General features: G+C 45.9%; 1 protein-coding gene across 4 annotated transcripts in view; it reads right to left on the bottom strand.

Moving 5' to 3' along the window:
* The window catches only part of LOC125463692 (voltage-dependent calcium channel gamma-5 subunit), a 39882-nt gene that overhangs the window by 8824 nt on the left and 15127 nt on the right, over nt 1-15931 (bottom strand). For all 4 annotated transcript variants that reach the window (XM_048555275.2, XM_059653624.1, XM_048555276.2 and 1 more), the window contains one exon: nt 669-885. In XM_048555275.2, coding sequence (XP_048411232.1) covers nt 669-876 — 208 coding nt within the window. In that variant the 5' untranslated portion in view covers nt 877-885. The remainder of the gene's footprint in view (nt 1-668; nt 886-15931) is intronic.

Below are 15931 nucleotides of genomic sequence, written 5' to 3'. Positions count from 1 at the left end.
ATTCTTGGAATGGACTTTTGTTTTAGACTTTGTGTTATACACCTTGGAACAAAGAACAAAGTGGTTCAGTGTTGGTTTACTCTAATGCACTAATGGACCCAAGGTCTGGTTCCTATCAGTGGCCTCTTGGTCCAGTGCTGCAGCTTTGAGTTTCAATAGGAAATTCTCCACCTTCTTGTGAATGACCATCAAATGAAAACAGAACATGGCAGAAAGCAGCCAGAAAGGAAAAAAAGGGCAAATTAGATCAAAGCTTTGGCATAGGGCATATGATCAGCTATTTTCCTTCATTGAAGAGCAAGCTTTAGTTTTTTTCATTCATTCACGCGATGTGGGCATCTCTGGCCAGGCAGCATTTATTGCCCGTCCCTAATTGCCCAGAGGGCAGTCGAGAGTCAACCACATTGCCTGGGGTCTGGAGTCACATGTAGGCCAGACCAGGTAAGGATGGCAGTTTCCTTCCCTAAAGGACATTAGTGAACCAGATGGGCTTTTCCTGACAATCGACAATGGATTCATGGTTATCATTGGACACTTAATTCCAGATTTTTTTATTGAATTCAAATTCTATCATCTGCTGTGGTGGGATTTGAAACCAAGTCCCCAGAATATTAGCGAAGTTTCTGAATTCACAAACGGTAAAATTGGTGATGAGGATGTGTTCATACCTGCCAGAAAACAAACTCTCCAGAGGCCAGCGTGCAGAGATACCTTGACTTCTGCTGACATGTTTTGGGGGGAGATGGTCCCTTCTTCCAGGTATAACCAGTAATCAGTGCTAACGGCCACCCCAAGCAGACCCAGACCACACACAGCGAACACGCTACTCAGGAGCGTTAGGGCCTTCCGCCCGCAGGAGGTCATTCCACACAACATCGGGATCTCCTGTAGGAAATGGCAGGCCAGAGAGTATACACATTAACACCCAGAATGTAACCCAGATCCTCCCGTTTCGCATACATCCCTACCCCCATAACCCCACCTAGGGAAATGTCTCCAACTCTACAACATCCTATTCCTGTGGCCCCCTAACTTCCCTACTCAGTCCAACTGCCTTTTCACCATTCTGAAGCAGTTTCAAGTTATTGAGAATATTTGTAGCTCGGGTTGTGGGTGAGGATGTAGACTTGCTCGCTGAGCCAGTCGGTTTGGTCGCTCTATTGGGTAGCCACCTGCCAGAGGTGCACTGATGATGTTATCTAGCACCGTGACAAAATGCCTGTAACCAGACCCACTGGCCCTGCGAGCAAGCCTATATCCTCATTCTGAAGCAGTTTTATCATCAATGAATTGAAACCAAAATTCTTTACCATGTGAACAACACACAATTCTACATTTTCTGAAGAAGGGTCCAAACCTGAAACGTCAGTTTCCCTGCTCCTCTGATTTTGCCTGGCCTGCTGTGTTCATCCAGCTCCACACCATGTTATCACACAATTCTACAAATTGCCCCATGGCTTTATAACCAGGGTTTATCACGGCAATGACAATTGGGAGATTAATCTTCATTTCTGGAAGAGCCAAGGATAATCCCTGGTGACCCAAACCCTGGGAGGTTTAGTGAGGCTGACCCTTGTACAACTTGATGGTCTTTGAAGTTATGGAGTTTTTCCATAGGGAGGAAGGTGTAAGAGATAGAGGTGCAAGATTAAGGAGGTAGAAGGTAAGGTAAAATAATATTTAATGGATCTGTTGGTCAGTCTGTGGTTGATGAAGGTTTGTATCACTCCTTGAGCTTTCTCCTTCATCTCATGTCTTCAGCCATCATTGTCAGCTTTGCCTTAGGGCCACGTCCAGCTTGGAAATGCTTGGCTTTGTGCTTGGTCCAGAACACTCTCCCTCCAGCTGCTCAGACCAAAGCTAATCCTCCTCAAAAAGCATCCCTTTAGCTATGCTGTGATCCTGGACCAGCTGTCTTCTGGAAGCAGACGGTACACTTCAGAAGTTCGGTGTCCCACAAGCCAGATCCAGAGAGCTGTGAAAGAGCAGCCACTGTGTAAGAATGGTCAGCTCAAAGTTCAGGATAGTAGGAGCTGCCAATGCTGGAGAATCTGAGATAACACGGTGTGAATCTGGATGAACACAACGGGCCAAGCAGCATCAGAGGAGCAGGAAAGTTGATGTTTTGGGTCGAGACCCTTCTGACCATCTTTGCTTTTATTCAGGGTCTGGTTACAATGTGGAATTCTCTACCACAAGGAGTAATTGACATAGATAACTCAAATGCAGTTAGGAGAAAAGATGGACACAAGGGGAAGAAAGAGATTGTCAATTATTTAGATAAGATTGGTTGATATGTGGAACCTAAACATTGGGTCGGAAATTGCTCCAAATGGCCTATTTCTGTTTAATGGGAATGATGACCCCTTGGATGAGCTATTTAGAGAGGTCTCTGTTGCTCACAGAGGGTTTGGAAGAAAATTGCTGGTGGAGCAAAAAAAGAGAACATACACTACTTAAGAGAAAGCAACCTCTGCCTTTAAATTGACATTTATTTCCAAATCTTCTTGCTCCTCTGTTGAAAGCATTTGTTCCTCTAAGTAACAATTCACTCCTACTCGATCAAAGATTCCAGGACAGCTGCTCCTACATCAGAGAGAATTCTCATTGACTTGAATTGTGATTTTCACCAACACAGGCTTGAAATAATCATCTTTACATTCATTAGGGGAGCATATGTGTAGAGATGAGAATAATAGAATCATCAACACTTGGAATTTCATGAGCCATTTGTTCATTTTATTTTATTGCACGACTGCCCATGGTTCGCTGGGGCAGAAAAGAGAGAGATTATACATCTGCTGTTGAGCAACACTGAAAAATATCAAAGACTTCTGAATGAAATTGTGAGTTTTAGCAATGCTACAGTAATGATGATGTTACATTATTAGTTATGAAATGAAACGTACGAAGCAAAGGGAGGAAGACGCAGGACAGAAGCAAGGAGAGAGCCAGAAAATATGTTACACACCAATAAGCCATCAGTGTGCTTCAGCCAACTGTGCCAGCTGTGGCTCAACAGAAGCGCACTCATCTCAAAGCCAGACGATTGTGGGCACATGTCCTTTCCCAAAGGTGCCACCTTTAGGATGAGATGTTAAACAAAGGCAACATCTGCCCTCTTGAGTGGATTTAAAAGATCCTGTGGGACTGTTTGAACGTAGAATGTCCCTGGCGAATGTATGTATTGAGTCTTCTTACTGACCTACACTTCAGCACAAACGTAGAAGCAACGTGGATCCTAATGGGTTTGTGTAAGATTGTTCACTGCTCCTGTTCTGTCCAAAAAAATACTGAGCAAGCAAAAAATCTGAAGGTTTCTGCTTTTTATTTAGGGAAGCATGTGAAACAATTAGGGAGATAGATTTTACACTTCACAGGAGTGTTTGAAGCTGTTCAGTGACCTAATTAACAGCTCCAGTATCAAATAAACATTCATCAGGAAGAACCATGTGAATTGGCATCGTTTGCCAGTTCCTGAGTTGCATATTCTCAGATCTTTCCCCACCAAAATCCCATCTGCATTACAGACAGGATCATGAGATGAATTTGTTGGTTGTGGGCTTTTAATTAGACCCCATCACCTCCCATGTGGTGAGAGGGCATGTGGATAGCTTACTTGCCCCAATCAATACATTTTAGTGGTAATTATGAAACCAGTGGATGGGGAACTAGGCATGTGAGCAATGACAATTAAGCTTTGATGTTTTCCCGCAACACATCCCTCACACCCCACCCCCGCCACAACCGCCCAAAGAGGATCCCCGTCGTTCTCACACACCACCCCACCAACCTCCGGATATAACGCATCATCCTCCGACACTTCCGCCATCTACAATCCGACCCCACCACCCAAGACATTTTTCCATCCCCACCCCTGTCTGCTTTCCGGAGAGACCACTCTCTCCGTGACTCCCTTGTTCGCTCCACACTGCCCTCCAACCCCACCACAGCCGGCACCTTCCCCTGCAACTGCAGGAAATGCTACACTTGCCCCCACACCTCCTCCCTCACCCCTATCCCAGGCCCCAAGATGACTTTCCACATTAAGCAGAGGTTTACCTGCACATCTGCCAATGTGGTATACTGCATCCACTGTACCCGGTGTGGCTTCCTCTACATTGGGGAAACCAAGCGGAGGCTTGGGGACCGCTTTGCAGAGCACCTCTGCTCGGTTCGCAACAAACAACTGCACCTCCCAGTCGCAAACCATTTCCACTCCCCCTCCCGTTCTTTAGATGACATGTCCATCATGGGCCTCCTGCAGTGCCACAATGATGCCACCCGAAGGTTGCAGGAACAGCAACTCATATTCCGCTTGGGAACCCTGCAGCCCAATGGTATCAATGTGGACTTCACCAGCTTCAAAATCTCCCCTTCCCCCACCGCATCCCAAAACCAGCCCAGTTCGTCCCCTCCCCCCAACTGCACCACACAACCAGCCCAGCTCTTCCCCTCCACCCACTGCATTCCAAAACCAGTCCAACCTGTCTCTGCCTCCCTAACCTGTTCTTCCTCTCACCCATCCCTTCCTCCCACCCCAAGCCGCACCTCCATCTCCTACCTACCAACCTCATCCCACCTCCTTGACCTGCCCGTCTTCCCTGGAGTGACCTATCCCCTCCCTACCTCCCCACCTATACTCTCCTCTCCACCTATCTTCTTTTCTCTCCATCTTCAGTCCGCCTCCCCCTCTCTCCCTGTTTATTCCAGAACCCTCACCCCATCCCCCTCTCTGATGAAGGGTCTAGGCCCGAAACGTCAGCTTTTGTGCTCCTGAGATGCTGCTGGGCCTGCTGTGTTCATCCAGCCTCACATTTTATTATCTTAAGCCTTGATGTTGTTGCTTGTGGGCTCCCAGCCCTTGGCAGGGGAGGCAGTAGGGTTATGTCCCTCAATAAAAGGATTAGAGAGATTGGGGCTGGGTGCTGCTGAAGACTACCACCCCAGCCCATCATGCTGCATTTCCTCCCAATGGCATTGATCCCTGGGAGAAGCCTGTTATTGGTTCTCCAAGAGTTTGAGGGGAACAATTTGCTGAGGGCTTTCCCATCGATAACACCACCAGCTCCCATCAGCTCTCCTGCAAGTGGCTCAGTCTCTCCCGAACACTTTAACCCAAGCAGGTTAATCATATCCTTAGCTAAGCCATGATAGCCTGTAGTAAATCTACAAACATATTCATAATCTTATTTGAGACTTTGGGGATCTGGTGCTGAAATGAATTGTCCCTTATTACCGTGATGAGATCCTTCTATACCAATACTGCAAATGGATTCATTGACTACAAGCTATGGAACTGGAACAAATAATTCTGGTTTTTATTGATTCAGGTCTCACCATTCATTCTACGTTGTGTGTCACACGAGACTTTCTAGACTGAGTGGCAGCTATCACATGTTTGGTGTTGGCTTGACCCCTGAGACACAACATTGTGGCTTCAAGTCTTACTCCAAACACTGACTGTAACAGTGCTCTCCGGCCTTCTTAAGAACAAAATTACTTTTGAATTTACATGTAAACCAGGATCTATCCCATCACACATACAGAATAACTGGTTTATTTTTAGTGCTGTATAAATCTATAACCAAATGTGTTTGAATAATTATTCACCAAGTCGCATGTAAGACTGTGACTGTACATTATCTGCCATTGCCTTGAAGCTTGGGTTGTTGTTTGAGGCTGTTAGTTGTATACAGCCCATCAAATAATTATCCACGAGGCCATTGTGATCCTGAGACTTGACCATCTTCGTTTGGGAGAACTCTGTCTCTCAGAGCTTTTTGTAACCAATGTATCCTTTTCTAAAATGCATTCTCTGGCTGACAGGCAATTCATTTATTGCTGTCCCTAGTTGCCCTTGAGAAGGTGGCGTTGAGATTCCACCTTGAACCGCTGTAGTCCACTTGCTGTGGGTTTACCCACAATTCCCTTAGGGAGGGAATTCCAGGATTTTGACCCCGCAACAGTAAGGGAATGATGATATATTCCCAAGTCAGACGGTGACTGACTTGGAGGGAGATCTGCAGGTATTGGTGTTCCCAGATATCTTCCCCCGGTGCTTCCAGATGGAAGCAGTTGTGGGTTTGGAAGATGCTGTCTAATGATCTTGGGTGAATTTCTGCAGCGCATCTTGAGTGTTTCTGGAGCTACACTCATTCAGGCAAATGGAGAGTTTTCCATCACACTCCTGACTTGTACCTTGTAGATGGCAGACAGGCTTTGGGGAGTCAGGAGGTGAGTTCCTCACTGCATCAGCAGTGTTCGATATTGTCCAGATCTTGTTCCGTTTGAACACAGACTGCTTCAGTATTTGAGGAGTCGTGACAGGTGCTGAACATCATGCAATCATTAGCAAATATCCCCACTTCTGACCTTATGATGGAGGGAAGGTCATTGATGAAGCAGCTGAAGACTGTTGGGTCCAGGACACTACCCTGAGGAACTCCTGCAGAGATGTCCTGGAGTTGAAATGACCGACCTCCCACAACCACAATCGTCTTTCAATGTGCCAGGTATGATGCCAACCAGCAGAGAGTTTGCCCCCCCGACACCCATTGATTCCAGTTTTGCTAGGGCCCCTTGATGCCACACTTGATTGAATGTAGCCTTGATGTCAAGGGCTGTCACCATTGCCTCACCAGTGGAATTCAGCTCCGTTGTCTATGTTTGAACCAAGGCTGTATTGAGGTCAGGAGCTGGCTGAACCTGACGGAACCCAACCTGGGATTCACTGAGCAGGTTATAGAGTCATGCAGCATGGAAACAATCCCCTTGGTCAAAGTATACTATGCCGATCATGTTCCCAAGCTAAACTAATCTCACCTGCATGTTCTTGGCTCATATCCCTCCAAACCTTTCCTACTCAACAATTTTTTTACAAAGAGAGATGTTCATGTGTGGACTGAACTTCCAGAGGAGGTGATGGATGTGGGTTACAGTTACCACATTTTCAAGAAATGTTGGATAAGAACATGAATAGGAAAGGTTAGGAGGGAGATCAGCCAAATGCAGGCAACTGGGACTAGTGTAGGAGAGAGATAATGGGAACTGCAGATGCTGGAGATTCCAAGATAATAAAATGTGAGGCTGGATGAACACAGCAGGCCAAGCAGCATCTCAGGAGCACAAAAGCTTTTGTGCTCCTGAGATGCTGCTTGGCCTGCTGTGTTCATCCAGCCTCACATTTTATTATCTTGGGACTAGTGTAGTTCAGGAACATGCTCGGCTTGGACTAGTTGGGCTGAAGTGCCTGTTTCCATGCTGTATGACTCTGTAGAACAGGCAATATACATCAACTGCATTTAAGGATCGCAAATCAAATTTCAGCTCCTCTGTCACCATGCTCCAATTATTTCTGAGAGCACAGGGTAATATTGGGCGTTCCGATGATTTTTTTCTGGATTTCCACAATTTTGCCGCTCTGACGGATAATGGCTGGAATAGTGATATCTCGTGGATTTCCTCTCTCCCTGTATGATGAATGAATGGAATCTGCAGCAAAGCTTTTCATTGTAAAGACCCAGAAATCAGAAACTCAACGGTGAAATTAAAATGGCATTGTGTCACAAAGCAGTTCTCCAGAATCCGCCATCAACTTGCTATCGGGTGAATTGTACACATTGTGGCCCATAGTCCAGGGAGATCGGGTGAATTGTACACATTGTGATCCACAGCCCAGGGAGATCGGGTGAATTGTACACATTGTGGCCCATAGTCCAAGGGGATCGAGTGAATTGTACACATTGTGGTCCATAGTCCAGGGAGATCGGGTGAATTGTACACATTGTGGCCCATAGTCCAAGGGGATCCAGTGAATTGTACACATTGTGATCCACAGCCCAGGGAGATCGGGTGAATTGTGCACATTGTGGTCCATAGTCCAGGGAGATCGGGTGAATTGTGCACATTGTGGTCCATAGTCCAGGGAGATCGGGTGAATTGCACACATTGTGGTCCATAGTCCAGGGGGATCGAGTGAATTGTACACATTGTGGTCCATAGTACAGGGGGATCGGGTGAATTGTACACATTGTGGTCCATTGTCCAGGGGGATCGAGTGAATTGTACACATTGTGATCCATAGTCTAGGGGGATCGGGTGAATTGCACACATTGTGATCCACAGTCCAGGGAGATCGGGTGAATTGTGCACATTGTGGTCCACAGTACAGGGGGATCGGGCGAATTGTACACATTGTGGTCCATAGTCCAGGGGGATTGAGTGAATTGTACACATTGTGATCCATAGTCCAGGGGGATCGGGTGTATTGTACACATTGTGATCCATAGTCCAGGGGGATCGGGTGAATTGTACACATTGTGGTCCATAGTCCAGGGAGATCGAGTGAATTGTACACATTGTGATCCATAGTCCAGGGGGATCGGGTAAATTGTACACATTGTGATCCACAGTACAGGGGGATCGGGTGAATTGCACTCATTGTGTTCCATAGTCCAGGGAGATCGGGTGAATTGTACACATTGTGTTCCATAGTCCGGGGGATCAAGTGAATTGTACACATTGTGATCCACAGTCCGGGGGAATCAGGTGAATTGTACACATTGTGATCCACAGTACAGGGGGATCGGGTGAATTGTACACATTGTGATCCAAAGTCCAGGGAGATCAGGTGAATTGTACACATTGTGGTCCACAGTCCTGGGGGATCGGGTGAATTGTACACATTGTGATCCACAGTCCAGGGAGATCAGGTGAATTATACACATTGTGATCCATAGTACAGGGGGATCGGGTGAATTGTACACATTGTGATCCACAGTCCAGGGAGATCAGGTGAATTATACACATTGTGATCCATAGTACAGGGGGATCGGGTGAATTGTGCACAGTGTGATCCACAGTCCAGGGAGATCGGGTGAATTGTACACATTGTGGTCCACAGTCCAGGGGGATCGGGTGAATTGTACACATTGTGGTCCATCGTCCAGGGGGATCGAGTGAATTGTACACATTGTGGTTCACAGTCCAGGGGGATCGGGTGAATTGTACACATTGTGATCCATAGTCCAGAGAGATCGTGTGAATTGTACACAGTGTGGTCCATAGTCTAGGGGGATCGGGTGAATTGTACACATTGTGGTCCATAGTCTAGGGGGATCGGGTGAATTGTACACATTGTGGTCCATAGTCCAGGGAGATCGGGTGAATTGTACACATTGTGGTCCATAGTCCAGGGGGATCGGGTGGATTGTACACATTGTGGTCCATAGTCCAGGGGGATCAAGTGAATTGTACACATTGTGGTCCATAGTCCAGGGGGATCGGGTGGGTTGTACACATTGTGGTCCACAGTCCAGGGGGATCGAGTGAATTGTACACATTGTGGTCCATAGTCTAGGGGGATCGGGTGGATTGCCCACATTGTGTTCCACAGTCCAGGGGGATTGGGTGAATTGTGCACATTGTGGTCCACAGTATAGGGGGATCGGGTGAATTGTACACAGTGTGATCCACAGTCAAGGGGGACCAGGTGAATTGCACACATTGTGATCCACAGTACAGGGGGATCGGGTGAATTGTACACATTGTGGTCCATAGTCCAGGGAGATCGGGTGAATTGCACACATTGTGTTCCATAGACCAGGGGGATCGAGTGAATTGTACACATTGTGATCCACAGTCCAGGGGGATCGGGTGAATTGTACACATTGTGATCCACAGTCCAGGGGGACCAGGTGAATTGTACACATTGTGATCCACAGTCCAGGGGGATCGGGTGAATTGTACACATTGTGGTCCATAGTCCAGGGAGATCGGATGAATTGCACACATTGTGATCCACAGTCCAGGGAGATCGGGTCAATTGTGCACATTGTGGTCCACAGTACAGGGGGATCAGGTGAATTGTACACATTGTGGTCCATAGCCCAGGGGGATCGGGTGAATTGTACACATTGTGGTCCATAGTCCAGGGGGATCGAGTGAATTGTACACATTGTGATCCATAGTCTAGGGAGATCGGGTGTATTTTACACAGTGTGATCCACAGTCCGGGGGATCGGGTGAATTGTATACATTGTGGTCCATAGTCCAGGGGGATCGGGTGAATTCACACATTGTGGTCCACAGTCCAGGGGGATCGGGTGAATTGTACACATTGTGATCCACAGTCCAGGGGAATTGGGTGAATTGTACACAGTGTGATCTATAGTCCAGGGGGATCGGGTGAATTGCACACATTGTGGTCCATAGTCCTGGGAGATCAGGTGAATTATACACATTGTGATCCACAGTACAGGGGGATCGGGTGAATTGCACACATTGTGGTCCATAGTCCTGGGAGATCAGGTGAATTATACACATTGTGATCCACAGTACAGGGGGATCGGGTGAATTGCACACATTGTGGTCCATAGTCCTGGGAGATCGGGTGAATTGTACACATTGTGGTCCACAGTCCGGGGGATCGGGTGAATTGTACACATTGTGGTCCATAGTCCTGGGGGATCGGGTGAATTGTACACATTGTGTTCCATAGTCCAGGGGGATCGGGTGAATTGCGCACATTGTGATCCATAGTCCAGGGGGATCGGGTGAATTGTACACATTGTGGTCCACAGACCAGGGTGATCGGGTGAATTGTACACATTGTGGTCCACAGTCCTGGGAGATTGGATGAATATATACCCAATCGCCTCCACCCCCGCCCCCACCACACCCCACCCCCTGCAGACCAGGCTTTTACTAAAGGTTAATCACCTTTGGCTTAGCTCATCATTGAAAGCTAGTCATCTAGTCCAGGAAGGTATGATCTTTGGCCATGGAGGCCACTCATGGGTACCAAGCTCCCCATTCCTGACTGCTAGGTGTTACTGGAGAGCATGAGTGCCCAGTGAAGGCAGATCCATACTTGGCATTGAGGTCTTCTAGAGTCAAATAGCCCACCAACACAAACTACTAATGCTCATACAGAAGGAATTAGGGCCATGTAGTGGAAGATAGAAAGCTTTTCCTGTGGAACTGAGGAAAAGTGAAATAGGAAATTTGTAAATTCTAAAAAACCTTGATAACAAGCTGAGGCATAGCTGAAGGAAAACATTATTTTTAGAAGTCATGTATGAATTAAGGATCTGCTACTGATCCATCCTTGAGCAAACAGAGTGTAATGTTCCTATTTGTATGTAAACACATTGCAAACATCTCTTTGAAAAGGCAACTCATGCTATTTTGATGTCACACTGTCAGTATTGAAAATTTGACCAACAGAGAACTGCACATGCTGGAAATCTGAAACAAACACAGGAAGTGGTGGAGAAACTCAGCAGGTCTTACAGCAGTGGGGAGAGAAACAGAGTTAACGTTTCAAATCTAATTATGCTACTGGGCCAGTTAACTCTCTTTCTCTCTCCACAGATGCTGTACGACCTGCTGAATGTTTCAGCATACCATGTTCCTCTTTCGCTGCAAATCTTATATTAAGGGGCTCCAAGAGAAATCCAAAAAAAAAGGCAAAGTAAAAGCTTATGACAAATGTGCATTTTAAAAGTAAATACCACCAATATGCTTGTATTGTGATATTTGTTAGACTACATCACTGTTTTGTTTGCGAAGATTAATGGTCGCTTGGAAGGGACGTGTGAACACCAGAATTATTTCACAAGATGCCTTTAGGAGATATTTTAATGCAAAAGCTATTTTAGTATTTTTTAAAAAGAGCTTCGTGAATTGACGCACCGTACACCCAGGACCGGATGCCGTGGGCTGATAAAGGGTCTGTGCAGATGCAGGGAGCGTGAGTCACCAGCAGACTGGTGTGCAATGATTCATGGCTTGAGGAACAATCACACTCTCTGCTTGCTGAGTCCCGCTGGCTATGGGGCAGTGCGGGATTGTGAATCCATCACTTCATCCAAAAATAGCCTGTTGCTGTTGAGATGGAGCTAGCAGCATTCACAACGCTGGCAGCCTGACTCAGGAAGACAGAGATATCATTAAAGAATCACACTGCAGGTTTGGTGCGGGTGTGTTGCAGGTTTTGAAATGTGTGGCTGTGTAATCAGAGAGCTCACCTACCCATCAGTACAAACACACAGATCAAATGTTGGGAACTTGTCTCAATGGGTGAAGACAGTAAATGGTCTGATACTGAAACTCAGGAATCAGCTGCTACAGTAAGTGAGGTAACAAGGTGTAGAGCTGGATGAACGCAGCAGGCCAAGCAATACCAGAGGAGTAGGAAGGCTGACGTTTCGGGCCTAGACCCTTCATCAGAAGAGGCAGTAACCTTATTAAAACTGTATTTCATGTTCCTGAGACCTGCGGGTTGGAATACATTTGGGAGAGACGAAATTAAAACATACCAGGACCTAAGTTGCTTTAAATCTCTGCGTTCAGTCAGATTTCATTCAAATCACCCTTGAAGTGAAAGGAATAGAGCGGGTTTATACAGAGTTAGGATCCTTTATCCTGTTTGCTCAAGGATAGAGCATTACAGATCCTTAATTTATGTGAAACTTTTTAAATATTTACCAAATAAATAGTTTCCTTCAGCTGTGCATCATCTTATTGTGGTGGCTTTCAAAAAGTACTTGAGCAGGGCGTGTTCTCAGAGTTTCACAGAGGTAACATAGAACAAGGCCAATCTGTCAGAGCTCTGTACACAGTTCCTGAGGTAGTGCTGAGGGTGAAGGGGGATGAGGAGTGGAGGCAGGTTAATGCATGGGTCTAAATAACACCAATTGCTGATTCAATTGTCCATTGCACTGAGAGAGACCTAGGAACTGCCCCAAGCTTGGTTGGCACCCCTCAGCTAAATAACTAATTGTCTCCCAGCTAGAGAGCTACTTTTACGGGGGCTTATGGCATAATGGTAGTGGCCCCTGCCTTTGAGCCAGGATGGTCTGGGTTCATGCATCAGCTGCTTCATATCATAGCATATTTGAACAGGCTGATTAAAAATATTTAGTATGATACCTATGGTCCTGTAGACTACAGATAATTGCCCAACGACCAATGGAGCTGCAATGTCTGGGAATGAAAGTGAATGGAGCAGTCCTTTCACACTGCTAGGCTCTACCATTGATCAGCAACTATTTTACTGGAGGAGATTCAGTTGAGTGGGGGGCAATGAACCTGGTTATCGAGCTTACTGTCAAGGCTGAGCTGTCTGCTTTGATGGGAGACATGGATCCCACAGTTGAGCTTGACTGGTTTAAGTAGGAGGACGCAGGAATACAGTAGGCATCCAGTTCAATTCCGAGGGCCCCTGGCTGATTAAGACTCTCAACCAATGTTACCAAATCCTGGCTCCAGCCAATTAGTTGGCACCTTGGGGAAGCTCGCAGCTACTTGCCCCTGAGTAAATTTGGGACCCACCAAAGACGGGAGCCAATCCCAATGGAATGTCTTTATTCATGGGTCTCAAGCAAGTCACCAAGGGGATGTATTGCTGCAGGATTCATCGTATGATCAAACAACCCTTACTTACCCACAGCACAGCTTCCCGGCTGTGAATAATCCAAAGTGTTAGAGAAAGGGAGAAATAGGCTTATCTCTTAGTATCTTTGATGATATCCCCTGGGCTTTCTCTTATTAGCATCCTGGCAAACGATTTGCAATTCCTGGAATTTCCAGATCAACTCTGGCAACTCCAAGCCAAGACAGCATTACAGCAATGGACTTAATGGATGTGACCAACCATCATCCCATCCATCACCAGTGACTGATACAGAGAAATGCAGTCAAGGATCTCATTGAATAGCAGAGCAGACTTGATGGACTGAATGGCCTACTTATGCTCTTCCATCGTATAGTCTCTATAGGACCCACAACCCAGCTGGGATGTGTATTTCTGAAAAGCGGGGAGATTGCTTTTAAAGAATGGAGCACCAGATTATTAAGGAAATATTAACATATTCTGGTGGTCACTTTTATATCTTTGAAATAAATAAAAATGTAAAAATTGTCAGAGGGGCAACAAAATGTAGTGTTGATGTCATCATTACACTTTTTATAAATTTTCCTGCAATTATCAGAAGTCACATTTTAATTCACATTCTCTTATTGTTACCTACTTGCAAAAGCATCCTTTCATTAAAAATCTCTGATTCCAGAGATCCCTTCATCAGCAGGAATTCCACTAAAGATTCTTTTGGTCCATCTCTCATTGATTAATTTGTCTTTTATCCCAGGTTTCAGGGGAAGTACAGGTGGAAATTATACAGTGAATGGGAATATTAATTTGCAAGGGGAGCTGGGGGTGCAGGCTCACAGATCACTGAAGGTGCAGCGCGAGTAGATAAGGTAGTAAAAAGGCCGATGGCATGCTTGCCTTCATCGGAAGGTGCATTGAGACAAAGATAAACAAGTTATGCTGCAGCTTTAGAGAGCTCCAGTTAGGCCACATTTGAAATATAATGTACAGTTCTGGTCACCACACTGCTGGAAGGATGTGGATGCTTTGGAGAGGATGCAGAAAAGGTTTACTAGGATGTTGCCTGGTATGGGGGATTTTAGCTACAAAGTAAGGTTGGATAAATTGGGTTTGTTCTCACTGGAATGCAGGAGGTGGACGGGCAACCTGATAGAAGTTTATAAGATTGTGAACGGCATGGACAGTGTGGAAATGATAGGGCTTTTTCCCAGGGTGGAGGGGTTAATTACTTGGGGACACAGGTTCAAGGTGCGAGGGGGGCATTTTTTTCACACAGAGGGCAGTAAGTACCCGAAACACATTGCCAGAGGAGGTGGAGAAAGCAGAAACAAGAAGCAGCTGAACGAATACATGGATAGGAAGGGAAAGAGGGATACGGATCCTGTAAGTGAAGACAGTTTTAGTACGGAAGGGCAAAATGCGCCAGCGCAGGCTTGGAGGGCTGAAGAGGCTGTTCCTGTGCTGTCCTGTACTTTGTTCTTTGCTTCCTCAGAGTTTTTGTCCCTGATCATAGCTGTGAAAGTGATATTTCATCAGGGAGAGACATTCATACATTGCATGTTTACACCAAGCAGGCTGTTAATGTGGTGATTACCCCACCTTGCTGGGGTATACAGGGAGCTTTCTCAATCCAGATAGTAGTGAGTTCCAGTCATACTGGGCCTAGGCAATCCCTGAGCAGAGTGGAAACACAGGGAAAATGAAGCACATTACGGACATAGTGTCTGAATGCAAGACAATAAAGCACTTCCTGAATGTGTCATCAAGCCTTGTGAGCAAAAAAATCATTATTTGTGTTTAAACACTTACAAAAGCAACTGCCATTCTTTTACATCATGTATCAACTACCAGAATCCCCAGAGAAAGAAACCAGCGAAAGCCCAGCGAAGTGAAGACATTGGTCATACTGGAGCTCCATCTCGAAGCATACAAGTTAGACCAGTATGTGCCATTTGCAAGATAACAGGCTTTCTCTTCTGGGGGCTTTGACAAAATTTGACTCATTCTCACAGTGATATCATGTGTTGTCAACCAAAAACCTCATCAAGGAGGTAGGTTTTAAGGAGTCTCTGTGAGGCAAAGCTTCAAGGAGGGAATTGTAGAATTTGGTGGCTAGGTCATAGAAAACACAGCTCCACCAGTTCTGGAACAACTAGATTTGGAGATCCTCAGGAAGACAGAATTCAATGAGCATTCGATGGAAGGCTTGAGGTTGGTGGAGGAGATTGAGGAGAAGGCGAAGATGAGGCCATGGAGAGATTTGATAACAAAGGTAATAATTTTTAAAAAATCAAGGCACTGTTGGACCGGGAGCCAAACAGAGTCAATGGGCAAAGGGGTGATCGGTGGCTGGAACTTGATACAGGATAAGAAATTCACTTCTTTAAATGATGCCAAATTTACAGAGGGTAGAATGTGAGAAACCAGTCAGGAGTGTGTTGGAATCTTCATGTAGAGAATTAACAAAGGCACGAATGAAAGTTTCAGTAGCCATTGAGCTGAGACTGGGGTAATATCAAGCAGTACTACAGCTGC

The sequence above is a fragment of the Stegostoma tigrinum genome, chromosome 22, assembly GCF_030684315.1.
Source record: "Stegostoma tigrinum isolate sSteTig4 chromosome 22, sSteTig4.hap1, whole genome shotgun sequence".
NCBI classification, from domain to species: Eukaryota; Metazoa; Chordata; class Chondrichthyes; order Orectolobiformes; family Stegostomatidae; genus Stegostoma; species Stegostoma tigrinum.
Note: the sequence above shows the minus strand (reverse complement) of the source record. Positions and strands in the feature narration are given on the sequence as shown.